At 37.4% G+C, this 25,440-nt stretch overlaps 6 protein-coding genes and 1 long non-coding RNA gene across 12 annotated transcripts; 3 read left to right on the top strand and 4 right to left on the bottom strand.

The window, feature by feature from the left end:
- Window positions 1-2,277: 2,277 nt before the first annotated feature.
- Window positions 2,278-4,287, top strand: LOC111781667 (uncharacterized). Of its 2 annotated transcripts, none has more exons than XM_087120089.1 (8): window positions 2,278-2,683; window positions 2,761-2,862; window positions 2,937-3,002; window positions 3,092-3,157; window positions 3,238-3,525; window positions 3,631-3,697; window positions 3,784-3,931; window positions 4,010-4,287. In XM_087120089.1, the coding sequence occupies exons 1-8, from the start codon at window positions 2,291-2,293 to the stop codon at window positions 4,050-4,052; spliced, it is 1,173 nt and encodes a 390-aa protein (XP_086976215.1). In that variant the 5' UTR covers window positions 2,278-2,290; the 3' UTR covers window positions 4,053-4,287. The 2 variants fall into 2 exon arrangements, with proteins under 2 accessions (XP_086976215.1, XP_086976214.1); XM_087120088.1 differs by having other exon boundaries at window positions 3,622-3,697.
- A 753-nt stretch (window positions 4,288-5,040) lies between these two features.
- Window positions 5,041-8,226, top strand: LOC147786711 (putative serine/threonine-protein kinase At1g01540). 3 transcript variants are annotated; one of them, XR_015414414.1, is made up of 8 exons: window positions 5,047-6,077; window positions 6,179-6,283; window positions 6,463-6,585; window positions 6,693-6,863; window positions 6,962-7,091; window positions 7,203-7,412; window positions 7,664-8,029; window positions 8,135-8,226. XR_015414414.1 is itself a non-coding variant. In XM_087120085.1 (7 exons), exons 1-7 carry the CDS (start codon window positions 5,419-5,421, stop codon window positions 7,781-7,783), a joined length of 1,518 nt encoding a protein of 505 aa, XP_086976211.1. In that variant the 5' UTR covers window positions 5,047-5,418; the 3' UTR covers window positions 7,784-8,226. The 3 variants fall into 3 exon arrangements, 2 of the variants coding, with proteins under 2 accessions (XP_086976212.1, XP_086976211.1); XM_087120085.1 differs by having other exon boundaries at window positions 7,664-8,226; XM_087120086.1 differs by lacking the exons at window positions 7,664-8,029; window positions 8,135-8,226 and having other exon boundaries at window positions 5,041-6,077; window positions 7,187-7,291.
- Window positions 8,227-8,453: 227 nt separating this feature from the next.
- LOC111781363 (PI-PLC X domain-containing protein At5g67130) lies at window positions 8,454-11,116 on the bottom strand. 2 transcript variants are annotated; one of them, XM_023661914.2, is made up of 9 exons: window positions 10,949-11,101; window positions 10,791-10,871; window positions 10,582-10,704; window positions 10,353-10,490; window positions 9,880-9,978; window positions 9,448-9,751; window positions 9,135-9,358; window positions 8,909-8,995; window positions 8,454-8,748 (listed from the first exon to the last, which is right to left on the bottom strand). In XM_023661914.2, the coding sequence occupies exons 1-9, from the start codon at window positions 11,099-11,101 to the stop codon at window positions 8,572-8,574; spliced, it is 1,386 nt and encodes a 461-aa protein (XP_023517682.2). In that variant the 3' UTR covers window positions 8,454-8,571. The 2 variants fall into 2 exon arrangements, with proteins under 2 accessions (XP_023517682.2, XP_086976213.1); XM_087120087.1 differs by lacking the exon at window positions 10,791-10,871 and having other exon boundaries at window positions 10,949-11,116.
- Window positions 11,117-11,633: 517 nt separating this feature from the next.
- On the bottom strand, window positions 11,634-16,949 carry LOC111781361 (uncharacterized). Of its 2 annotated transcripts, XR_015414241.1 has the most exons (6): window positions 16,816-16,949; window positions 13,449-14,775; window positions 12,916-13,185; window positions 12,342-12,497; window positions 11,983-12,161; window positions 11,634-11,872 (listed from the first exon to the last, which is right to left on the bottom strand). XR_015414241.1 is itself a non-coding variant. In XM_087119824.1 (5 exons), exons 2-5 carry the CDS (start codon window positions 14,766-14,768, stop codon window positions 12,042-12,044), a joined length of 1,866 nt encoding a protein of 621 aa, XP_086975950.1. In that variant the 5' UTR covers window positions 14,769-14,775; window positions 16,816-16,949; the 3' UTR covers window positions 11,634-12,041. The 2 variants fall into 2 exon arrangements, 1 of the variants encoding a protein (XP_086975950.1); XM_087119824.1 differs by having other exon boundaries at window positions 11,634-12,161.
- Window positions 16,950-18,234: 1,285 nt separating this feature from the next.
- On the bottom strand, window positions 18,235-19,108 carry LOC147786710 (uncharacterized). The gene is made up of 2 exons (XR_015414416.1): window positions 18,843-19,108; window positions 18,235-18,453 (listed from the first exon to the last, which is right to left on the bottom strand). It is a non-coding gene; the product is annotated as an uncharacterized LOC147786710 (long non-coding RNA).
- A 107-nt stretch (window positions 19,109-19,215) lies between these two features.
- LOC111781365 (uncharacterized) lies at window positions 19,216-21,769 on the top strand. The gene is made up of 3 exons (XM_087120090.1): window positions 19,216-19,689; window positions 19,810-19,995; window positions 20,557-21,769. Exons 1-3 carry the CDS (start codon window positions 19,216-19,218, stop codon window positions 20,848-20,850), a joined length of 954 nt encoding a protein of 317 aa, XP_086976216.1. The 3' UTR covers window positions 20,851-21,769.
- On the bottom strand, window positions 21,566-23,072 carry MAPKKK21 (mitogen-activated protein kinase kinase kinase 21). Its single transcript, XM_023661915.2, has one exon. It carries the CDS (start codon window positions 22,960-22,962, stop codon window positions 21,898-21,900), a length of 1,065 nt encoding a protein of 354 aa, XP_023517683.1. The 5' UTR covers window positions 22,963-23,072; the 3' UTR covers window positions 21,566-21,897.
- Window positions 23,073-25,440: the final 2,368 nt, after the last annotated feature.

Raw genomic sequence — 25,440 nt, 5'->3', positions numbered from 1 at the left:
AAATTCTTGGACTTTTTGGTTTTATTCAACAATGTTCAAAATTAAAACGTATTTATATATTTTAAACTTGATTGAATTTTGGAAGGATTTGAATGTGATTTATGTGTTTGAAGAATTGGATGAGTGGATTCAGTTTAACCCCTTGTAAGAGTAAAGGTGAAAGGAGACAAGGTGTGTGATGGGCTGTCGGCGAGAATTTAGGGTGTCTGATTTGTGCACAGTCCATTGATTCATGTCGTCAACACTTGGCGGATAAAGAGTCTGGAGGTCGGGTGGATATTCCCTTATTTCCCCCCATTATCGTCGAATCGGATGTTGCCCAAGTCATCAATCTTCTCACCAAAGCATTGGAAGACCTCACAGATATCAAAATCTTATCGATAAAGCTGGAAATTGAGCTGGGCGATTGGGTGTTCAAATTATATTATAAAGTTTTTTTTAAGGAAAATAAAATGTTTGCTACTGGGAATTGGAACAGAGTTGAAACGACACACATCACCAGTATCAAAATTCTTTTGTTTAGCAATATCTTTTTCGAGGGACTGGAACATACTCAATGAAACGTGGCAAGGCGGTATTAGGCAACAGGATATCGAGTGACGTCACTACGCCTTGGATCAATGGGCCAGCCTTCCCCCTCTCCTCATTACTCTGTGATTTCAATGTGGACGTGTCCAGAGGATAGAATGATTGAGCCCTCGAGATTTGCAGCTGATTATTTAATCCTACGGCCCACGGTGTTTCAACACACTCCAATTTCATCACTTTCGGTATGTGGTTTGATTGGTGGACCTTCACTTTTGGAAAATGGTATGTTCCCGAGGTATTAAATTGCACGTGTCTGTGTCGTGCGATTCTTTTATCGTTTATGCATTTTCTTTCTTTGGTTAAATTTATATTTAAATACTTCCTAACTTTGTTTAATTAACACTCAATTATGTTACTCTATACTTCAATTTTATCCCTTAGTACATAATATCAACTCTTTTTTAAAAGCTTTTCTCAAATTATCTTAATTATATAATTATTTTTTAAAACAGTCGAAACATATAAAATATCTAATCCAAATATTGGTATATATTCAAAATGAATTATTTCGCATATATTTTACTTTACTAAAGATAGTAATCATACGGAGAACATCTATTCTGTTCCATTGAATCTCTACGATTCTCAAGATAGTCATACCATGCTTATTAGGGATGGGCTCGAATAAGTGTTGTGGGTTCAACCATTTCTAAGTTGATGAGGACTAGAAATTACAAGCATGGAACCAAAATTAGTACTTGTCCTTCCTACCAGAGAAAAAGGAAATTTTTGAACGGACTAAATTAAGTCTAAATGCATTGTATCTTCCTTATCTATTAATTATTTACAAATACATTTAACGAGTTACAACTACCGACGCTTAATTTGGCGTGACTATACAAAAATAGTAGATAATAATTTTGATTAAGAATAACCCACATTAGTAACAATCAATTTACAACATAATATGTTTGAATGTAATGTTTGGAATAAAATTTTTGTGTATATTGGGTACAGTCACTTGGTTAGATGACAGAAGAATAATCCCATTAAACGATGAAATGTGTCAGTATTAAACCATATCAAATAATAAGAAGCAGAAATGACGTAAAAAAAGGAAAAGAAAAATGAGAGCCAAATTTATTAGTTGTTAAATATTATGGAGTTTTACGAAAACAAACATTATTTGAAAAGAAAAAATATTGTCCAATCATGATGGAGGAGGGGTTAATTAATTGTTAGTTAATTAGAATAAAATAAAATAAAATGGTGGGGGTCACGTGCGAGAGGAGGAGAGTGGAAAGATTAAAATAATGAATTAAGATTACTGTACTCTTATCATTCACGGTCCAATCATGATTCACTTACTGACATTTTTTTGACCACGCTCCTCAAAAGCTCATCCTCCTACTATTCTCTTTCCTACTCGCTCTCTCCCCGCGTCTTCCCCACCTTCTCATCAAAATTTCATTATTATTATATTTTTTTTGCTTTTCATAAACATTTTTAAACATTCCAATATTCATCAAAACATAATTAATACTAAAAACTAAGCCAAAAATAGGTTTTTTTTTTGTTTTTTGGTTGATTTAAAGAAAAAGAAAAAAGTGGAAGGCGGCCACAATTTTGGAAGAGTAGAGTCCCGGAGAGATTAGAGGAGCGGAGACGAGGATGCTGAACAGACGCAATACTGAATACAGTATCATTTCAGAAGTAATTTAAAATGAGAAGTTAGAACAACACTCCTCTGCTTCGCTCTAAAATGGATCATTCCATTTCCAACAAATGCGATCCAAATGCATGTATTTCTTCCACGTGGACTCTCCCCGCCGTCTCCTCCGACGAAATCTCTCTCTTTCTGCAACACATTTTGCCACGTTCCTCTCCCTCCATCTTCTCCGACCTCACCTCCAACGTTAGACCCATCACCCCACTAACCCAAAACATTCCCCCTTCCTACACTACGCCTAATGCACTACCCGCACACCGGATCTCCGCCGTCGATTCCTCTGAACAGTTCGCGAATTCCTCATCATCCGCTGGATTACATGATCCCTTCCGCTCTTGTCCAATACCCACACCTCCAAATGCGTCCTCTGCATCAGTTGGGGCTAGTGATAACCACGAAAACGATGAGTTTGACTGCGAAAGTGAGGTACCTACTTCATTCCACTTCTGGGTTTTGTTTTTTTTCCTTTCTTTTGCAGCTCTTTTGTTTATTTAAATGTGTAGGAGGGTCTGGAGGCATTGATTGAAGAGATGCCTTCAAAGCCTTATCCACGCAGTTCTTCCAAGAGAAGCAGAGCCGCTGAAGTTCATAATCTCTCCGAAAAGGTACTGCTCCTTCCTTTTGTTTTACCTTTGGAACATTATAATCATGATCTTACTTTCATCGCTTTTCCGAGCAGAGAAGAAGGAGCAGAATTAATGAGAAAATGAAGGCCCTACAAAATCTGATCCCCAATTCTAACAAGGCAACACAATTCATCTCAAAATTTAATTGCCGTTTGGTTTTGGTTCCATCTCCCTTTTCTTGAGTTATGTTGTTTGTTGGTTGGAACAGACAGACAAGGCCTCGATGCTGGACGAGGCAATTGAATATCTGAAGCAGCTTCAACTTCAAGTTCAGGTGGGTTCGCCGTCTTTTCTAATTATACATCAATAATAACATTCTCTAACTTCATTTCTGGTTTCATTCACATCAACCAGATGCTGTCAATGAATCATGGCTTGAGTTTGCATCCTATGAACTTGCCTGGAACTTTGCAGTATCGCCAGCTTTCCCACATGAGAATGGACTTTACTGAAGAAAACAGATCACTTTCCTCTGATCAAGAAAGACCAAACCGGGTTTTTCTCAGCTTGCCTGACCAAAAGGCTGCCTCCATCCATCCTTTCATGCCAGACATTGGAAGAAGTAATGCAGAAACTCCATTCGAATTGGTCCCTCCCGTCCAGGCTCATCTACTCCCCTTTTACTTGAGTGAATCCTCCAAGGTAAAACTTTCCAATACTCCATAGCTTTAAAACAGAATTTATCAAAAACCCATTCAACAAAAACTAGAACTCACAATGCTTGAACTTTGGATGTAGCGTTTGAAGGAGATTGGCACAGATGTAAGGCGAGATCACCAAGTGAATGCGACTCAATCGGAGACGACTCCCTTCGGTGCTTAATCTGATCGTAAATACTCCATTTCCATGACTTCATAAGAATCAACAAAATGAGATTGTGTTTTGCTTTGTTTGTTGCAGTGTCATTACCCTATAACATAGCAGCGCCTGATTTGCAAGAATTGCAGAATTGCGTTTCAGTGGAACCGTGCATCATTGAAGGCAACCGGTCAGGTGTGGTTCTAAACACTCCAGAGCACAGCCATGTATTCCCTTCCCTTTTCAATGGGTAAATATACTTATATCCAACTTGGTTCCTTTTGTTTTTCTGTCATTTTCCTTACTTTTGGTTCACATATTTTTCCAGCATAGACACAGGAAGACCAACTGAAACAACAGGGCCGCAATGATAAAGATTGTCGACATTCTCTGCGGCTACGTTCTGTTAAAACTATTCGCAAGCATTGAGCTGGTTAATTATGGAGAGGATCTGCACAGTTTTCCCCTCTTGTACAATTCTGCATTCAAGTTCTGAGTGAATTTTCTTCATCATTACTTCATGGGTTGAATCGTTTTTCTCATCCATCTTCTGGGTTTACCCATGTTTCCTGTTTCTAATATATAATTATATATATATTTCGATCATCTGTGATACTTCAAAGAAACTGCTCCTTCGACAACTCTTCATTCCAACCCATCTATTTTGAATCAACATGTAAAGGGAGACAAACTGTAGCTAATTCCACTTTTCTTCACTGATTTTTCATCCCCAATACCTTTTAACACCTAATCAGTTTAAGCTTCTGCAGTCAAGAACATACTTTTGACACTCAGTCAACTATGGAATCTGCCTTTGACAGAATATGTTTGGATCCAGTAAAGATCTCGATTTTAGAGCTATTAAAAATACATAGCTTTGAACTTCACAATATGAACATTTCAGGATGGGCACGTCACAAATGTTTAGAGCATTCAAGGTATCAACTTTCACAAGGCATGGGCATGTTCTACTTGTTAGTCTACTTATTAGCTATAGACGATTAATTAGAGACAAATAAAAATTGCAGAAAGTCATCGCATAGTAATATAAATGAGTGAACTTTCATATATATATTTTTAACTTCATTAGAGAATTTGTCGTTATCTTCAAGGTTCAGCAGAAAGAAACGATTTTGTTGGATGTTAAATAAATAAAATTAAACCAAATGTTCCTAAATAATAGTGCATAAAAAATAAAAGGGTAATACAAGCATTTAATATTTGTGTTAAATTATTGTCCAAGGAATGGAAGATGGGTCAAAAAGTCAAATCTTTTTAGACGCAGGGTGGAGCAGTTGAATGAAATAATGAGGGTGAGGGTGATCCATACTTGGTTTACTATTTTGGGAGATTGGATCCGCCTACCGAAGGCGATATTTGTGGGGAGGAGATTCAGCTGAAACAAAATTATGGATTTAATGAGTGCCATTTCTCGCGTGGCATGGCAGAGTTCGATGAAGTTCGTAAAGATTTCCCTACCCGCGTAAATTCTAGTGGGAATCCCAACAAAACACTAAATTGGGATTGCGATTTTATGGATTCCAAAAGGTCCCATCATGCCAGCTGCTTCTTACTCTTCCTTTACTCATCTTTCTCTTTCACTGCCTCTCGCCTCTCTTGCGACTCTCTTCTGACCACCGACTATAAGTTTATCCCTTCGATTCTTTGGGTTTAGGGGGCGGGTGTGTAGGAGGAGCTCTGTGATTCTGGTGAAACTAAATTGGATAGCTAGGATGAATGTCTGATCACAAATCAGGCTCCATGACCGACCAGCTCTCCAACCAGACTTCTATTTTTGGCCTACGCTTGTGGGTTGTACTTGGGGTTTGTGTTGGAGCTGCTTTTGTGCTTTTTCTGTTTCTAATTTCTCTTTGGATTGCCTCCAAACGCTCTCGCAGGAAGATTTCTCACAGACCCACAATTCCAGTCGACTCCAAAGAAATTCAAGAGATCAGAATCGATCATGCTCTCGCTCAAACCCAAGAACACAAGCCAACTAGACCCCAGTTTCAGGTCGACCCTCTTCCAGAGCCGGAGATTATCCCTGGAATTGAGCGGCAAGCATTGCTTTCGTTGCCTCAGGAGGAAGAACGAGTGAATAGAATTCATATTGAGATCGGGAAGGATCATAGGATTTCCTATCCTGAGCGACTTGGTCGGTCGTCTTCCTCCCAGGGCAGTGGAGAGGGCCGATGTGGTGGCGATCAGTTGCCTATAGTGGTGCCTGAAGTTTCGCATTTGGGTTGGGGGCATTGGTACACTCTCAGAGAGCTTGAAGCTTCGACTAATGGTTTTTCCCCTGATAACGTAATCGGTGAAGGTGGGTATGGAATTGTTTACCATGGCATATTGGAGGATGGAACTCAGGTTGCTGTTAAGAATTTGCTAAACAATAGGTACTCTTTTTCAGTCTCCATGCATTTATTTCTTCAACTTTAATTTCCTCTGCCTTAGTTTGTGGACTGAGACTTGCATTAATGAATAATATTTTTCGTAGAGGACAAGCCGAGAAGGAGTTTAAAGTAGAAGTTGAAGCAATTGGACGAGTCAGACATAAGAACTTAGTTAGATTGCTGGGATACTGTGCTGAAGGTGCTCATAGGTACTCTATTCTTTGCCCAAATACCTTTGCTGCCTTTTCTCTTTCAGCTTGCTTACAATTCTAAAGATTAGACTGTACTCATTCTGTTATTCTCTTGTTTGTTTGCATTTAATTCTTCATGTTGATTGTTGAAAGTTGAGTCCTAAAATCTGCCTTTTCTTCTTCATGTAATGTGATAGGATGCTTGTATACGAGTACATAAATAATGGAAACTTGGAACAATGGCTTCATGGGGAAGTAGGATCTTACAGTCCTCTTACCTGGGAGATCAGAATGAATATCATTCTTGGAACCGCTAAAGGGTATTGTCTAGCTTCAACTCAATTGAACAAGTTTGAATTTTTCCATCCACCTGTTCCTGGCCTGCATTACCTTCTTGGCATTAATGTATTATGGCTTGCATATGTAGGCTAGCTTACCTTCACGAGGGATTGGAACCGAAGGTTGTTCACCGTGATATCAAATCAAGCAATATCTTACTTGATAAGCAATGGAATTCCAAGGTTTCAGATTTTGGGCTTGCAAAGCTACTATGCTCTGATAACAGCTATATTACAACCCGTGTCATGGGAACATTTGGGTATGTACATGTCTTCTTGGGATGTGTCTATATACATATCTTTTGGGTTTCTGATGTGTAAATATAGAGATTGTAATGGGATTTATACTACTTTCCAGCTATGTAGCGCCAGAATATGCAAGTACGGGGATGCTAAATGAAAGAAGTGATGTGTATGGTTTTGGAATACTTGTTATGGAAATAATCTCAGGAAGGAACCCGGTCGACTATAGTCGTCCTCCAGATGAGGTATGCTCCATGCTCTGAAGAAAATTCATGATTAAGTGCTGGATAAACTATTCTTCAGATTTCCGTTTTCCTTCTATTTGGTTATGAGTTTGCAGAGGTTAAATTTTACAGGTGAACTTGATCGATTGGCTTAAGAGAATGGTCAGTAACCGGAATCCAGAGGGCGTATTGGATCCAAAGCTCTCTGAAAAGCCTACTTCGAGAGCATTAAAGCGGGCGCTTCTTGTTGCATTACGCTGCGTGGACCCAAATGCTCAGAAACGGCCAAAAATGGGACATATTATTCATATGCTTGAAGCTGAAGAGGCTACGTTTAAAGGGGTAAGAAACGAATTCTACTTGAAGTTCATTTATTGGTTTACATGTCTTGGATCGTTTTATCGATACTTAGAAAGTTAGGAGTTGCACAATTGATGCAAAGGAAATCTTATTCCTAATTTGTCAAAAATGCAAATCTAGTAGTCATTTAACTCACTTCTTCATGTTACTTAGCAAATGATTCCTTTCCTCGTAAGAATTCATTAGTTCACAGGTTTATATCTAACTAAACAAGTCTGCAATTTTGTCCTTAGGATCGCAAAGCTGGGAAGGACCCGGAGAACTCACAAGACAATGTGAAGGATGGTTTAAATGAGAGGCAGGCAACAGAATTAGGTGGCAGCAATGTGGATGAACTCAGTATGCGACAATGAGATAAGTCGATCAAATCTGGACAAGTAGCAGCAACCATTTCAGCTCGGGACACTCGAGTTGTCATTCGTAACTGTAATGCCAGATCCTCCATTTAGAAGCTGCCCTACACGGTCACAACAATGTCAATCCCATTATGTACATCATTTTTGCTGTCTATAGTTTCCATTGCAGTCCTTACACCATTGAAGATAAAATCAATTCATGTCTCTGTCAATGCCCCTCGGAAGATGGTATTCGAGCCTAAGGTATATTGTTATTTTCTTACACTGTCGGTTCCATTCCCTCACTGTTCATAATGAGAGAAGTAGAGCATCCAAAGTTCATTTATAAACATTATTTTCAATTTGTAGGTTATAAAGTTGTATCCAGTTTATCAACAATGTATGAATGTGATAACAGTTTCCTGATTGGGCATAATAGTTAAGGGGTCCCTTCTGCTCCATGTAACATGAATTTGCTATCATTTTCTCCCAGATAAGTGTTACTTGACAGCTATGATATTGTCTCTCTAAAAAAACCAGTGGTCCATTTCGAAATAGAAATGAATATTTGAGCATCCCTTTTTGACAGACTTGGCCCTTTATTATTGATGATGATTTTAATGCATTTATAACTAGAATTAAATGCCATGAGACTTGTTCTTTATCCAGCTGTATGCATCATTGGACATTTCTCAAAAGTATTTGATTTGAAGATTATAATTTGCATACGTAGTAAAAAGAATGGAACCAATAAACTGGTTGTCAATATCATCGGAGGGAAGGGAGCCTATCAGAATAATGACCCACTAATTGAAGCGTAAGAACAGTGTCACGGTCAAAATTGTTCCAAGCAACCAACTGATCTCGACTGGTCTGCCATTAGAGTGTGCGCCATCGGAGTCTCCCGCATCAACTGGACTTTCCAAGGCGGCCGGTGGAGGGGGAGAAACCGGTGGGTTATCACATACGCCTGTTGTATTTCCCTGCTCATCCATTCAATTTTCCGTCAGCCAATACCCCATTTCTCAAATGCCATCACATCAGGTCTTTTACACTTTTCAAGTACTAAATGCATCTATTTCTCTTCAATTCAAACGCATTTTAGAGTATATATTTATTTTCCTCATAATATAGGCTACAAACCTTGCAATAGGCAATATTATTACACCCGCAAGTGAGATGGCCATTGGCTACATCCACAGCTTCTGGTGCACCTCCACCATCGCTCCTCTACAAGCAAAAGAACGGAAGTACCGAAGTTATAAATGTATAAAAGAAACTCAATTCCCGTTCTTTCAGTTCCGTCCTACTCGAGCAAATGAAGAGCAAATTTAGAGGCAAGTACTGTAAACTCGCTGGAAAATGATACCTGATAGAAATCAACGGCAATGAAATTTGGCCACCGTTTGCCGGCTGCTTGATGGCAAGTATTCATCATGCTAATTAATGGGGCAGAGTTATCGTAACAAACAGCCGTTTTGTTGGGATTAGTATAAAAATAGTTGATGAGGATCAAGGATATGGTTGCTGTATCCATGGAAGGCGACTCTGGTCTGTTCAGACAAGATCCAGGCTTCATTCCTTCATTTCCATCTGAGTATGCATCCCACGGTCTTGCTTTTTAAGTGTCATAAGAGTCGTAACAACACATACAAGTACAATGAACAATAGAACGAGCTTACATTGGCTTTCCAGGACATAGCGCCACTGATAAGCGATGCCATCTGAGGCCTCTTTCGATTGCATAGAGGAGAAAACTAGCAGTCTCTGGTTTTGCTTCACCATATCATCGACGGTTGGCCAATCCCCACCCTTTAGAGGCATTCTGGAAACGGGAAACCAATACTTATCTAGTCCAGAATCATTGAACACCTTTCTCAAGCGTTGTGGAGACATCACATAGTCTTCTATGAAGATTGTGACAATCTCTTCTTGGTTTGCTCCCATAAACTGTTCAACTTCTTTCAATGCTTTGATTGCCGGTTTCTGGAAGGAAGTCAACAGTATACTTCTTTAGAAAACTCACTTATAGTCACTTAATTATTAGTTCATGATTAATGTACCTCATAATTATGTGTACCAAACTTATTAAAGGAATTAGGCAGAGCACTTACAAATGAAGTTACATTCAGACACTGGCCACCGAAGGAGTGACACAACCAAATATCATTTTGAAAGTCGTACATGTCCAACATTAGTCCACGAACTCCATTCTACAAATTCATCATATTAATCGTGAGAAAAAATAGAACCACAAATTCTGTATTAAAATTGTCCAAGTGAGAATAACTGGATCATAGTTTGACAGCCACCAATTTCTTTATCGGCCTCAGAGATTTGCAGGTAGGGACGGTCCACCTGCTCCGCTTTTCCACATTTAAAAAATATTATTCACGTAAATAGTATAAGATTGTTCCACTTTATTTGATTTCTTTAAAAAATTAATTTGTTTGCTGGTTCCGTCAAGAAAAAAAGAAACAGAAATCTTTTTGGTTGGAAGGAAATTTAAAGATTTATGTTTCTATTTTAAAGAAGGAAAAATGAAAGCGGAAGAGGTTGAAGGAGAGGGTAATGAATGAGAACTCACATTTAGTTGAGTGGTGACCGTATCTTCCTGATTGGTGGGCGTCAGTAGGAACGATCCTGTCTCAGATTTCTCACCGTAACGAGCAAACGAATTGTGAGTCGTAAGCCATGAGTAACGATTGAACGGCAGCCCTTTTACCTGAACAATACAAGCACAACGCAAAATTATCGACGAAATTTCTCCCTGCGAAACTCAAAATCAGAGGCGATTATATATTGTGGAGACCGACCTTGGATGTCGGACTAATAGGCTGGATGCGAGTGCATCTAGGGCGCGTATTTCCATTCACAGGGCAAGTATTACAAAGCAGACCGGAATCGCATTCATCGCCGGAGGAGCAAGTTTCTCCCATCTGAAAGGGGGCAGAAGGTGTTGTCAGGGAAGGAAGAGAGACGAGATTAGTAGCGATGAACAAAAACGGAGAAGAGACACGAAAACCTTGAGAGAGGAGGAGAAGGTGAAGAGACAGAGTGAAATAAACAGAATTTGAAATTGGAAACAAATGGCTGCTTTGAATCCCTGCCACCATTGAAGAGCAAGTTGAATTGGAATGCAAGAGAAATGAGAGAGAAAGAGATGATAAAAGAAAGGCATGCCTGCATTTCTGGGAAGCCTCCGATGGAGAGAACCTGATGTCTCCGGTATCTGAAAGGACCCTTTTCTGTATGATTTGATTTGGTGTTGCTTCTATATAAATCACAGAGCCTTATTCTGTTGGCGTTTTCAGGTTTGGGGTCGGATTTTTCCATTTTATTTTATCCTGCGGTTGAAGAACAGCGGGTTCGGTAAAACTGGAATCTAATTTTATCTCTACTTTCTATTTTGATTCATAGTCAAACATGTTTCTGATGCTACAACAAGTTTCTAAATATAATTCTCCTAAAAAAAAAAAAAAAAAAAGAGTTAACTATTATTATTATTATATTCATCCCTGCTATTTTAGTTCATTTAAGGTTCTGTTGTTTTTCCAATCTTACGAATGCCAAAAGGAGTGGCACTGGAAACACTTTAATTATGAATTCTGTATTTTGATGGAAAGGACAACCATGGATTGGATTATCCCCTAAAGCTAAGCTAATTATTATATTCAAATACAATAATAAACTCGTGTTGGAATTGGTCAATTTTACGACAGTAGAGGAGATTGTTGAAATTTATGGAAACATTCCAACATTCCAACATTGCCCATCACCATGCATGTCGAGCAAGAAAAGCTTAGGACAAACGCGACATGACATCGACATGACATGTATCAGTTTAGTGGACTGCCAAACATATATATACTCTATTAAACTCAGGAGAATGATTTATTTAATTCAATGGGTAGGAAATCAAATACAAAAGAGAAACAGTTATGAAGGTTATATGTTCTCCCCTGTTGTTGCTTCTGTTTACCAGCAGCACAAATGCTCTTAAACTTTACATTGCCAAGTACAGTAAAATGAAAACAATCTTGGGTTGCTTACCCAATCCATTATTTGCTTTATACTTCTATCTACCGCGTCTGCCGCATATTTGAGCTTTAAAAAAATTAAATTTAAACGCTTAGTGGAAAAAATTATGAGAATACAATATTGAACTATAAAATAACAACATATTTAACTTGAAACTTTGTAACTTCTCCCTTTACATCGTCAAAATTGTTTTGTTGGAGCAGAGCAGATCAGACAGACAAAAACATCATTCATTCTACGGGGCCATCAATCCTTCAATTGTGTAGGAAAGAGATTTAGCCCAATCAGCTCTCAGTAATAGAGTTTGCAACGTTTCCATCACATTATAAGCAGGATCAAGTTTCCGCTGCCAACCCTATATCCAAATGAGAAATATATAAGTAATCACAGAAATGTACCGGTGCTTCCCAATTGGGGACAGTCATTGGATCATAAAATAATTCCCACTCTAAAATACATCCTTCCTAGAAAGAAGGGGGAAATTTTGTAGTATAAATGCAATCTTGTCAACATAGCAAAAGCAGACTTAAGTTACCTCAAGAACTAATGTCGTCACCATCACAGTGCAGACATTTCCATCAATGTTGACCCTGTAACGTCTCGCTTTCTCTAGTAATTGCTGCATGGCTTCAGCAGGATGAACTAGATCACCTTCTGGAGTAGCCCAGAAAGCAAACGCCTCAGTCACTTCCTGTAAACAGGAGATCAGATATACTATCACAAAAAACCTACCGACAAAATTCGTGAGGAAAAAAAGAAAATGGTTGGAATGAAAGTCCTACTTGAGAATCAAATTTTTAAAGAATTATTGTCACTTTACTTTCAATTAATATTTTCCATTTTGCATGTAAAAACCAATAAAACAGCACTTTTGATGCTTAAAAAAATAACAAGAAACAAGAAACCAAAAATTTATTTTACAAAATTTGAATACAATTTAAAGAAAGTTCCTTAGAAATGAGAAAGAAGAAACAAAGAACTAATGCCCAAACACATGTTTCTAAAAACAAGAAACACAAATGACCCTAAAAAGCTCAACTCCGCATTCCACAACCTAAACCACAATTATTCTAAAAGCTTATGAAAAGTAATAATCACACACTATTTACCTCAATAAATGCCTCTGGATCTGGGCAATTTTGTTGTTTTGCTAATTTGAGGGCACGTTCGGCAACAGTACGGCCATCTCTACGAGCAACTGCCTTAAAAAATTCCAATAAATTTACTCTATCATTTCCAGAAAGTTCAGCAGTCATGCCTACATCAAGGAAGACAACATGAGGCTTTGATTTGAAGAGTCGCTTCCGACGGGACTTTTCATTTGACACTCTGACGAGGATATTTCCGGGATGCATGTCCGCATGAATAAAGTTGTCCACCTGAAACGAAAAAAAAAATAATAATAATTGAACTCCTTGGCATCAAGAAACGTGCAACACTCAACTAACTAAAGAAACCATCTTGGAATTGGAAAACAGTGTAAAACGAAAACACATCCAAGAAATTACAATTTCTGACATTAGATGAGTGCATGTGGAGGTAAAGAGAGAACAGAATGGTTTCTTGGCAGATAAATGAAAATCATTTAAAAGAAGGAAAAACAGTCTGCGAAGCTGCAGCAATAATATACAAGTAATATTACCAGAAGCATTTTTAGAAGAGCATGTGTCCCAATGTGTGCCAATGATGACTTGAGTCTTTCATATCCTTGAAGCTCATCAACATAGTGTGAAACACTTTCCCCTTGTTCATAAGTTTCCACTAAAACAGCAGGATGAACAAGTGGATACACGGGTTTAGGAAATGAAACATCCTTCCACTGTCTAAAATTATAAATAAAGCGGCTCAAGTGTGCAGCTTCCCTAGCAAGGTCAACTTGAGACATCATAAAAACAGCAAATTGTTGGACACTTTCATCTAATCTCAACCATTTGAGAGTAGGAATGAACTTGGAGACTTTTGCTACAAAATCAATTATAGCAAAATCTCTTCTAATCAATTCCCCAACGCCAGGATGTCTGACTTTTACAGCAACCACCATGGGCGCTGTTTGTTGACCAGGGTATCGATATTTCAAAGAAGCTCGATGTACTTGAGCAATACTTCCCGATGCAACAGGTTGTTCTTCAAAATTCTCAAATATCTCAGAAAGCTTTCGACCAAATGCCCGTTCTATAGTTTTCTTCGAGTAGGCAAAGCTGTGCTCTGGAGCTTTAGTGTGAAGCTTTGATAACTCTATGCATAAATCTCTAGGGAAAAGATCTGGCCGTGTTGCTGCCCACTGACCCCATTTAATGAATGCTGGACCACCTTTCTCCAAAGAACGGTGAACAATCCGAAGCCAGAGCCTCCTGAAGTGAAATCCAAAGACATCCGCAAATGGAGCCATCAATATGCTAGGTGAGAACAACATTGCCAAATAAAGCGCTCTAAATAATAATATAATGCCTTCTAAAGTAGAAAATAGTAGTGCAATCAGATAGGCATGTCCATCTTGTGCACGGATGTAGAAAGAATTCTGAGATGAAAAGTGGTCTACGTTTGAGAAAGTTCTTTGGGCACATGCTAGCTCTCCACATGTAAAAGCAAATATACCAGGAACCATCAGGTGAGAACGAGACATGGCCAAGCAGAATGCTTGAGCAACTTCATTTAAGGTGGGAAAACTACGGCCATTGGAAGAGAATTTGGAGGAAAGCCTTTTCCAGACAAACTGAGCACGGCGTTTAACAACATTACTGGTTGTCCAGATACTTCTAGAATTCCTGGTCCAGCTTAAACTTCTTATTGTGGAGTACAAAGGGGAGGCATGTCCTCTGGCTAAAAATCTATAATGTGAGAACAATCTGTTGTGAAAGAGAGGCTCTACTGTAACAATTTTCCTGCTGTTCCTCACTTCTAAATGTCTAAGACTGTGGCTTGTATGAAGTGAACGCACTGCCTTCCTTATGTTCCCCAACATCAAATATCTGCATGTATTCAAACTACTTTAGCAGCAATATATAAAAACAAAAAATTGATAATAACAAGAAATGTTGGGCTTTAGACAGGTAGTTAAGCTTGCACAAGAATTCATGGGTATAAATTAGATAAACAAAATATCTAATCAGAAAAATTAACGATTGGAATACATTCCAGCAAATTAGATTTTCCAAATTAATAAATTATTGAAAAAATAAACACTTTTAGCCTTTGTAGTTTGGATTAACTTTCTGCTCTTTTTTTCTCCATAATTTTAGATCTGAAAATTAATTCCTATATTTTATTAAATACTCCTTTTAGTCTTTATCATTAAATGACCAATCCTGTCACAAATTACTTGCAGATTTTTCAATAGCATGGTTTTTTAGTCGTTCTATCTTCCTAGACTTCTTCCCCCCTCTTTTCCTTGCTCCCTTTCGTATCCTCACATCATCTCCTTCCTCTCTTCTCTCCTCTCTCTTTTAAATCCATAGAAATTATGAGTTCCTTCCCATATATCTTTCACTTCTCAAAATAGATAATCACCACTCTAAGCCAAAGTTCTTGACCTGCAATCCAGTCCTATAAAAGCAAATCCCCTTTGATAAGTGGAATCATATGCAGATGGTCAAGATGCCTACAAGTATTTTCTAAACAATTCAATCTTTGGCACTGTTCTAAAGTTTGGGCATCACCTAATTGTGACTCAGACTACTAGGTCTTTCATATAGATATAGCGAAAACAACAGGAGGGAGGTAACAAAGGAGTTGTGTTGCCATAAGTGAAGACGTCGCAACTTCCTGTGTTTGTTGGACAAGTCATAAGGTCCATGTTGAGTGCAAATTACCATAATAGTGTTCAAGTCTTATGCAATGCAATTCAAGCTTGTACACGATGAGCTTAACAATTAATAGCAACTGATGGCTAAACCGCATGCAGTAGAGACCTTAACAATTATTTTTCAGCAGATTACTTTACGAAAAGACTGCTAGTGAGCAAACTCATTTTTAAGGAGACCTTAGTCATTCAACTCATTTCTATATAACCATAGCTCAACTAGCAAGGCATAACATATCTCTCCTCAAGATTAAACATTCAAATCTCTATCCCTACATTGTTGAACTCCAAATAGAAAAATCATTTCATTATATCTATACAAAGTATAATTTTCTTTAACAAGTCTGTGAGTAACAACTCTAAGTAGTTTTCATTTTATTTATTTATTTGTTTTGGAGAATGTCTAAGATCAGACATATGACTTTCCTACCCTAAGAAAAATCAATTCCTAAAAATAAGGAAGAAAAATGATCTACATGATTGATACAACGAGATACGAAGTGTCTTACTTGGAAAAATTGTAGGCATTCTAGATCAAGATTTAGGTTTAAAAAAAAGAAAAAAAGAGAATTGCAAAACTAAAGCTATTCATGTCTTTTAAGAAATACAAATGACATTTGGACTCAAATTACTTGCACCTATTTCGTTTAAAAAATATTTATTTTTGAAGTTGTAGGCAGCCAATAACTTATGGGAACAATGCTTCAAGAGCAAAAGAACATTCTCCATTATTTTCATTATTTGCCCTAAAAACACAAGGGAAGTCAGTATGATTCCAGACTTAAGTTTTCCTTCAACATTATTCCTTTTATCTTTATTTTTGTGATGCGTCCTGGAATTTATTTAAATTGAGAATTCACATGTTAGAATACGAAATCAACCATCTAACACGTCTCTCATAAATTTTCATTCTGAATCTTCCTCACTGTCAATCTGATTGAGCAAAAAGAAATTGGTACAAGAAGAGAACTAGTTTCCCAATTGTCTCACTGCCAATTATATTCAATCTGTAAATTCAAACGGAAGTAACAACTAGAAGGTGACCAAAGCTAAGGTAGCATTGAACACCAAAAAAATTGTTAAAAGAATCAGCAAGTAACGTCGATCTTAAAAGAAATCAAGTGGATGGGGGGGAGGGAGATGAACATTGAGAGGGCATAAATCAAAGAAACCGAAAAGAAAGAGAATGTGAATAAAAATTCAATCTTACCGAGGAAGAGAAAGGAAATAATGACGGGAGAAGAGGACCTTGAGTCTGCGAAGCGCAAATGGAGCGATGGATCTCGAAGGGGAGGAAGCGAAGAGGTGGCGGTTGGTCGGTTGGTCGGTTGGTCGCGGGCGCGGGGTGGTGAATTTAACAGGGGTGAAGCTGGAATCTGAGATGGAGGGAAAGGGGGGAATGGAGAGTGATAAAGAAAGAAGAGGGAGGGAGGGTTGAACTGAAATTGAGAAAATTAGGGCTGCATTTTGGAAGGAAAAAAATAAAAGGGTAACTGACAGTATCGTTATATTGCCGCCGTCCTTAGGTGGTGCAAACTTCAAATAAAACTCTAAATATACAATTTGTACCTTCATTTTACGTTTATGAAAATACTGAAAATTTTCTGTATTTCAATTTCACTCCTCATAATAGCATATGTTCCCGAAATTACCCATCTTTCCTACCATCAAATATTTACCACACATCTTACACTTTCAATATTATTATCATAATGGTTCAATTTTATTTATTAAACTATCTTCTAACGTTATTTATATCCCAAATAAACAATCGCATCTTTTCAAATATGATTAACGTATTTTCTAAGCATATTTGTATATTAGTAAACAATCTTATTGTAGCTTGAAGAATAGAAATATATGAGAAAACAACCGAAAAGAGAGAGCTTGATTGGTATCAACAAAGACCGTCGACTCAATACTCAGTTTAAGCCGAACTCATTTTTCTTGAACTCGTACAAAGAAGGGGTACCAACATTAGTTCTTGTAGAGGGAAGAGCTCAAGAAATAAGCCTCATTTTTTTTTTCCTATTAAATAGTTGGTTTTCTTGATTTTCAAAAGAATGACATACCAATAATTGACTTTTATCAATTAGAAAAATCACTTATATTGAATATAGGGTAAAACAGGCAAATGAATCAAATGAATTGATGGACTGTGTACATTTGTACTATTTACACGAAGGTTGGCCTAATAGCTTCGTTTCCCTTCTCCAAAATGGTTTGGGAAAATATTATATCGAAAACTTCTAGACATTCGTTAGATCATGGCATGTGCGAAGTACATGCTCACATGTGCTCAACTTACATCAACTTGATTCAAGGTGAAATTTTGTATCTATTGATCAAGTAAAACTTGTATTTGTATCCTATTTTCTTGATAAAAGCTCTTTAGATTTAATAAAATTTTATTGGGTACCCACACACTAATATTTTTTTAATTAAAATGTCAACTTTGTACATTGCCGCATGACAATTTTATTTGTTATTATTTTAACAGAAAAGTTTTATTAATTGAGCCATTAACATCAAAACCTATATTCATACGTTTATAAATGTGGGTCGACTAAAATAAAATAAATGGAATTGTGACAGAGATTAAAAAAAAAAAAAAGTTAAGAAAGTGATAAACACAATTATTAAAATTTTATTTCACGTAAAATAGAACAAAAATTAGACACCAAACTAAGTCAGAATTTTAAAGAAAAAAAAAAGATTAATTTCCCAAAAATGAACTGATTTTTTTTTTCCAAGCCATTATTGGGCTGGCCCACTTCAAAGAATGGCAGCCCAAGCTCGATAGGTCCAGACCCTGAGACTAGAGATCTAGATGCGATCTGCCTGTTTTCTGCAAAAAGAAAAAAATAATAATAATAATAATAAGGAAAAATGCAATAAATATTAAAATCTACATATGTAATTTTAGGTCGGTGTGATATTTTTTACTTATTATGGAGGATTTTTACTCGGTTGTCAAGTTTGAGGGGCACATTTGATATATGAATATGTTGAAAGTATGATTTATGAGTATAGCAATCTCATATTTAATGTAAATCTAGGGTGAGTGAGCTCAAATTTTTTTATGAATATAGGAATCTAAAATAGTTAATGGAATAAAGAGAGAGAGACAATACTTGAGTTGAAACTAGGTGCATACAAATAAGGTTGGTTGGATATGCATTACAAAACCCCCCATCATAATCAATCGGTCATATTCATAATAAATAATAAACGTACCTCATAGAAAGGACGATTGGTTAGCGGAAGGCCCACCTGAAGCAAACCCCATAAATCTCACAAAATCTTGCACTTGTCTCTAATCGCCAGATCTGTGCTGCAAAATTTGCCCCTTCCCTTCCCTTTCTTTAATTAGAGCCCTTCGTTTCCAACAAAATACTTTGGACATTGTAAACAAATTCACACTCCAACGTGCTTTCCCAACACCTACGCTTCTCCAAGATTCGTGGTATAAATATTTGGCCTTCCTTCCTTCCTTCCTTCCTTCCTTCCTTCCTTCCATCTATTCTTCACTTCACTCACTCCCATAATAATAAAAAGACAGATTCCTCTCTCACTTTCTCATTCATCTCTTACTCCACCCTCTCCCATAATGTCGGTGGTGCTGGCCAAGACCGACTCCGAGGTTAGCAGCCTCACGCACTCGTCGCCCAGCTCGCGGCGCCCGGTGTACTATGTCCAGAGTCCGTCACGGGATTCGCACGATGGGGAAAAGACGACGAATTCGTTCCACTCGAGCCCAGTTCTTAGCCCAATGGGGTCCCCCCCTCATTCGCATTCCAACTCTTCGTTGGGCCCTCACTCACGTGACTCCTCCTCCACCCGATATTCCGCCTCCGTCAAGCCCGGATCTCGCAAGGCCGCCAATCACAAGATTCCCAAGCCTTGGCAGCGCTTCGATGCCATTGAAGAAGAACGCCTCCTCGAGGACGACGGTAGCTCCGATGGGTTTAGCCGCCGATGCTACTTCCTTGCATTTGTTATTAGTTTTGTGGTTCTTTTCTCTCTGTTTTCGCTGATTTTGTGGGGTGCCAGCCGGCCTCAGAAACCTACCATTCTCATGAAAGTAAGTGGATTTTTATTTACAAGGTTAATCTTGGGATTTACGGAAGGAAATGGGTTAATGAGTGGATATGGTTTTCTGTTTTCTGTTTTCTGTTTTCTGTTTTCTGTTTTCTGTTGGCAGAGCATTTTGTTTGACAAGTTCGTGATCCAAGCGGGGGCAGATTTTTCAGGAGTGGCGACTGATCTGGCGACGATGAACGCGACGGTGAAGTTCGTATTTCGAAATACGGCCACGTTCTTCGGCGTTCATGTCACTTCCACTCCACTTCAGCTTTCCTATTCCCAGCTCACACTTGCCTCTGGAACCGTATGTAATCCCTACCCTAAAACTCTTCCATTAATTTGCACCGCGCAGGCTTGTGAACCATTTCATTCAATACATTTCTTTGTCTCTTTAGTTGATGAATCAGACAAGGGGACATTGCCTTGTTTTTAAAATACAATTTCGATATATGCTTTGGATTCACTAGATCTACTTATGCATACAGACATTAAATTCTGGCTTCTTGCTTTCTATTTTATTCCAATATAATTAACACCATTTGATAGTTTTTTATTGTTATTTTTTATTCTGTTTACTTTTAAGTTTTCCCCATTATGTTTAAAGATTGTTGTTAAAAATAATTACCCAATGTTATTTCGAAAATTTATATTTTCAACTCAGTTCTAATGTTTACTTAAAACAAATTGTTTGTTTATTAAATGAGGCGTAGAAAAAGGGAGGAGACGTGTTTAATAAGCATTAGTATAAGATATTTGTTAAACATCAAAAGATGGTGAAGTGGAGGATGGATTATTATTCAGTGAAAAGAAAAGAAAAGAATAGAATATATATATATTGATGAAATGGGAAGCGTTGGAAATGCAGATTCAAAAGTTCCACCAAGGGAGAAAGAGCCAACGAGCCATAGCGGTAACCATGAAAGGAAGCGGCATTCCGTTGTACGGAGGTGGAGCCAGCCTGAGCAGCGTGAATGGAAAGCCGATCGAACCGGTTCCCCTGAACCTTCAATTCACGGTCCGGTCCACAGCGCATGTGTTGGGCAAGTTAGTGAAGCCCAAATTCTACAAGAGCGTGGATTGCACCGTGGTCATGGACCCTGCCAACATGAACAAGCCCATCTCCCTCAGGAATAAGTGCTCCTACCGGTCATCAGGTTAAAAATAAAAGAATATTTTACTTATATTCATATATGATTGTTGTTCACATTCACAGTTTTATATTTTATGATATGATTTTTTTTTTTTTTTTTTTATGGGTATTATATATGTTTGGGTCCCCATGGTCTCATAAGGCTTACTTTGAATGTTGAATGAAATGATCCACCCTCTTTGAATTGAAATCTTCAGCAAAATGAAGCTTCCTGGTTTGGTTGTATTTAGATTAGTCCCATGATCCTTGTTCTATGTTTTTTTTATTGCACAGTTGCTTCTCCAACCCCCAATTTGTTCCTTTTTCACACCTTATCAGTTTCGTTTTATAAGTTATCTGTAGTCAACGTTAGGACTTTTCTTTAACCCCTTCCTGATCAATTCAAACACAAAGTGCGGATTACTTCGAAAATTTTATTCAGCGCGACTTGTGTTTATGTAAACCAATTTCTTTTTTTTTTTTTTTCTCCGGAAAGCCTAACAACATCAAAACATTGATTTTTTAAGTTGACTATAATTTAACTTCCAACTTTCAACATGGATTTTTATTTTTTTAGTCTCTACTTTCATTTTATTTCAATTTGCTTCCTATAATATTAAAATACTCAATTTGATTCATTTTTAATTTGTCTAGTAACGGTTTCGTATATTTTTGTGAGTCTACCCTACTTTTTTTTTTTTTTTTTTTTTTTTTTTTATGGCAAATAAATTTGTGAAATATAAAGTTAATAAAAATAATGATTTTGATTGGAAATGAATGGTTATATATTATTTCATATATCAACTAAAAAAATGGTTTTTTTTTTTTTTTTTTTTTTATGTACACTGGAGTTGGACCACCCACATTTAGTTTGTGTATCCATCCATCAACTCAACCGTGTGTCCACCCATCAATCATCACCAAATTTACAACTAACATAAAATCAAAACTAATCAACGAATCAAATGAATTGTGGATCGTTCATTTTGATTGAAGATCTTCCAAAATTAAATTCTTCAACCCCAAAATATCCCTCCGTCTTTTGCGTCCACTCCCGAATCCAACCGTGATTGGAAATCATCTGACGGTGACCCAACTGTCAGTGATGACCCAGTCAACTGGCCCGTTGTCCACTAGCTGAAGCAGCCGCTCCGTCGGTGAACACGACCACGGACACGACGAATCCAACCAACAATTTGATTCTTCCTCGAATTTCTGATCCACCTCTTGCGAGTGAATTGATGCCCAATCTTCGAAATCGAAAGGGCATCTCGGCGACGTTGATGGTTCGTCCTTGGGCGTCAATGGAACAGAGCTGCTGCCGGAGTCTGCTAGAAATGGATGGTTCAGAAGCATCTCAGCCGTCCATCTCTTTGCGGGATCCTTCACCAGGCATTTACCCAGAAAATCTTTCCCTTCCTCGGAAATATATTTGGGGATTTTCGGCAATTCCTCTCCGATCCCAATTTTAAGTAACAGAGAATAGATGTTGGATTCCATTGGGAAATTCCAAGCAGGTTTTCCGGTCAACATCTCCACCACCGCGCATCCGACAGCCCAAATGTCACACGGCGACTCGTACTCGTTATCGTTCACCGATTCCGGCGACATGTACAGGGGAGAGCCTCTCAATTGAAATTTCCCCTCTTCCCCTGTTTCTGCTCTGTTTTTCCCCGCCTTCTTCGACAATCCAAAATCAGCAATTTTAGCATCGCCGTCACCAAACACTAGAATATTCCGAGGCTTCACATCGCAGTGAACAAATCCTTTCTCGTGAATATACCGAAGCCCTTCGAGAATCGTCCTAGTCAACCGCCGAACCTCAAATTCCGGCAACCAACCACCGTGGCTCTGTATTCTGTCGGCCAAACTACCCCCACTAGCATACTCAAGAAACAAATTATATAACTCGTCGCCTCTCTCAACGCTGCAGCTCTCACCAAAACACCGTATAATTTGAGGGCAATCACCCAAAAGATCCAAAACCCGCTTCTCGTTCTTTAGCGAGGCAGAGGAGACAGCTGGAGATGATTTAACGGCCATTAATGGAGGAAACTGAGCAGTAGAAGTGTTAGAAGGCATGGCTAAATTGATGGTCGCAAAACTCCCACACCCAATCTCATGTCCTCGAATCCAGTCCATGGGCAGGTGGAATGAATTGAATGGAATTTGGACGCCTGAATCGGTGGCGACTCTGGGTTGAATGGAAAGGGAGAAAAATCGTAATTTGCAAGAACAGTTTGATTCAACTCTTATTGAGGACGCTCTTTTATAGGAGAAAAATTAGAGCACGTGATATTTAGTGAATGCGGAGAGAAAACAGTTTTGTTTTTGCTCTTTCACATCTTTCCCATCAGAGAGAGAGAGAGAGAGAGAGAGAGAGAGAGAGAGAGAGAGAGAGAGAGAGAGAGAGAGAGAGTTATTTGGGAAACGTGGTTCATATGGTGGTCCCTCCAACATTTTTACTGAACCCCACGCGGATTTTAAATGCCAGAGCACCTTTTGTATTTCTGTATTTATTTTTATTTATTAATTCTTTTTCTTTAAATGACTAAACTGCCACCGAATTTCTCCGCTGCATTACATTTATAATTCATTTATGGGTATCACTTTGTCCTAAGCTAACCCTCTGGGTCTGGGGTTACCCTTTTTTCTTTCTTCCAATTAATATTATTTAATTTAGACTTTATCTATAATTGCTTCTCTATAATGTTTCACCAATAATTAATCGTACTTTATAAATACCTAAACTTTTCCTTTTTTAGGTCACGTTTATTTTCTTTCCCCTTTCATTTATTAACTGCATCCCACTTTTTTTTTTTTTTTAATATATAAATTAAATATTTCTCCACAAAATAATTAATTTCTCTCTGTCAAATAAATAAATAAATAAGACTGATCTCTCACTATTAATTTGACTATTCATTTGACTATTAATTTGAGGGAGTGAAGCAAAGAATCAAAATGAGCTACTAAACAGTCATCTAAAGAAAAAAAAGCTTACTAAAGAAGTATTAAAGATAAAGTTTTTAGATAAAGAAAAATAAAGTAAAATAAAACAAAAGGCATCTTTTTTATACTAATCTCAAATTCTCAATTATAAGAACAAATACAAACCCACAAATTCTTAATATAAAATGTGAACATAAGTAAAGATCCTTCACGATGTAGTGGAAGCAATGATCTAAAATAATAATAATAATAGTTTAAAAAAAATAAAATCATTAACCAAAAAGTGACGCTCATTCAAATAATTGCAAAATCTTTCCCTTCATATAAATAAAAGAATTTTGCAACACCGCCCATTTTTATACTTTGCATTAAAAAAAATAAAAAATTGATGCGAGTAAGAATTGGTTAGCAATTGATTTTATTTATGGAATACTTTGAAATAAAATAAAGAGAAATAAGGAAATGAAGGTGAAGTGTGACATACATATAAATGCCAATAGCTTAGAAAGAAAGTGAAAAAAGGAAGGACTCCAATTAAAAAGCCGTATTGATTGAGTTTTGAGTATTCTAAAAGAAACATAATTGCATCCCAGGCGCTTTCCACGTTTAATATTATCATAACTTTTTATTTCTCACATTTAATATTATTATTTTATTAATTCAGAATCTAAGATACAAAATTCATGAATGAGTAGAAATTTAAAATGTTTAGAATATGGTGATTTGGATGCACCAACTCCCTCATTACTATATTTTTAAACTGACGTGTCACTTAAGCATTTGTTATTGGCATTTACAGCAAAAACTAAATATAAATATATTACGTGTATTAGAAATAGAACTAATTTCCATAAGGGCGTAATAAATCATTTATACGTTATGCCATTCTCTTACATATAACCTAAACCAACTAGGTTTAAATATTAAGAGGTCAACTTTTTCAAATGTTGTATTCATTTGTTACAATGTCACATGCGTTGTGGTAGCGGCCCACGAAGGACCCCAAGGCCGAACCATTTTGAATGATGAGGGCGAAGAGTAAGTTAAATTTTGTCGGCGGAAGATTGGTGAATAAATAACACAACCACATGATTCACATCATAACGACATGGACACGCATTCACACCTTCGCTCTCTTCTACTTTAATAACGACTCACAAACACACGCACACACCCCCTCTCTTCCAACTCTAACACACAACCTGTTTGACAAAATGCCTCACCCAACATTTACTCTTCTCCACGCAATTCTATTTCTTTTCTTCACCTCACTTCTCTTATTCCTAATGTCTCTGCCCTTTTCCTTTTCTTCCTCTTTCTCTTCCCCATCACCATTCACATTCTTCTAGTTCACACCAAAAGTTACGAACAACAAAATCACAAACACAATTATGCAGTGAATATGTCGATTTGAAACTCGTTTCGCCACCTACTCGTTGGATTTGATTTTTTTTATATGAAAATATCTCTCACGACATCTATGTATAACCAACAATATATATGTGTTAGTAGTTTGGTTATATGTCTACATCTATAATAGTCTATCTATTATTGAGGAATCTATTTTGTTATTAAATTCTAAATGATTTTAGTGAATGCCTAATCTCTTATAAATTATACGTACTAGAAATTCGTAATAATTAAAATATAGGTATAGAAATATTAAAA

This window comes from Cucurbita pepo, chromosome 19 (assembly GCF_057944985.1).
Source record: "Cucurbita pepo subsp. pepo isolate OVF chromosome 19, ASM5794498v1, whole genome shotgun sequence".
Classification (NCBI taxonomy): Eukaryota; Viridiplantae; Streptophyta; class Magnoliopsida; order Cucurbitales; family Cucurbitaceae; genus Cucurbita; species Cucurbita pepo.
Note: the sequence above shows the minus strand (reverse complement) of the source record. Positions and strands in the feature narration are given on the sequence as shown.

What these genes read in the sequence shown, in the direction of transcription:
- LOC111781667 (XM_087120088.1), top strand. Translation starts at nt 2,291, where the DNA reads ATGGATCATTCCATTTCCAACAAATGCGATCCAAATGCATGTATTTCT. An exon ending in AGTTTGACTGCGAAAGTGAG is followed by an intron (nt 2,684 to 2,760) that starts GTACCTACTTCA and finishes TTAAATGTGTAG; the next exon opens with GAGGGTCTGGAGGCATTGAT. An exon ending in TTCATAATCTCTCCGAAAAG is followed by an intron (nt 2,863 to 2,936) that starts GTACTGCTCCTT and finishes TTTTCCGAGCAG; the next exon opens with AGAAGAAGGAGCAGAATTAA.
- LOC147786711 (XM_087120085.1), top strand. Translation starts at nt 5,419, where the DNA reads ATGTCTGATCACAAATCAGGCTCCATGACCGACCAGCTCTCCAACCAG. An exon ending in ATTCTTGGAACCGCTAAAGG is followed by an intron (nt 6,586 to 6,692) that starts GTATTGTCTAGC and finishes TTGCATATGTAG; the next exon opens with GCTAGCTTACCTTCACGAGG. An exon ending in AAGAGGCTACGTTTAAAGGG is followed by an intron (nt 7,413 to 7,663) that starts GTAAGAAACGAA and finishes TTTTGTCCTTAG; the next exon opens with GATCGCAAAGCTGGGAAGGA.
- LOC111781363 (XM_023661914.2), bottom strand. Translation starts at nt 11,101, where the DNA reads ATGGAAAAATCCGACCCCAAACCTGAAAACGCCAACAGAATAAGGCTC. An exon ending in GAGGCTTCCCAGAAATGCAG is followed by an intron (nt 10,872 to 10,948) that starts GCATGCCTTTCT and finishes CAATGGTGGCAG; the next exon opens with GGATTCAAAGCAGCCATTTG. An exon ending in ATAATATTGCCTATTGCAAG is followed by an intron (nt 8,749 to 8,908) that starts GTTTGTAGCCTA and finishes ATGGATGAGCAG; the next exon opens with GGAAATACAACAGGCGTATG.
- LOC111781361 (XM_087119824.1), bottom strand. Translation starts at nt 14,768, where the DNA reads ATGTTGGGGAACATAAGGAAGGCAGTGCGTTCACTTCATACAAGCCAC. An exon ending in CTCTTCTAAAAATGCTTCTG is followed by an intron (nt 13,186 to 13,448) that starts GTAATATTACTT and finishes TTTTCGTTTCAG; the next exon opens with GTGGACAACTTTATTCATGC. An exon ending in TGACGACATTAGTTCTTGAG is followed by an intron (nt 12,162 to 12,341) that starts GTAACTTAAGTC and finishes ATTTGGATATAG; the next exon opens with GGTTGGCAGCGGAAACTTGA.
- LOC111781365 (XM_087120090.1), top strand. Translation starts at nt 19,216, where the DNA reads ATGTCGGTGGTGCTGGCCAAGACCGACTCCGAGGTTAGCAGCCTCACG. An exon ending in AACCTACCATTCTCATGAAA is followed by an intron (nt 19,690 to 19,809) that starts GTAAGTGGATTT and finishes TTCTGTTGGCAG; the next exon opens with AGCATTTTGTTTGACAAGTT. An exon ending in TCACACTTGCCTCTGGAACC is followed by an intron (nt 19,996 to 20,556) that starts GTATGTAATCCC and finishes TTGGAAATGCAG; the next exon opens with ATTCAAAAGTTCCACCAAGG.
- MAPKKK21 (XM_023661915.2), bottom strand. Translation starts at nt 22,962, where the DNA reads ATGGACTGGATTCGAGGACATGAGATTGGGTGTGGGAGTTTTGCGACC.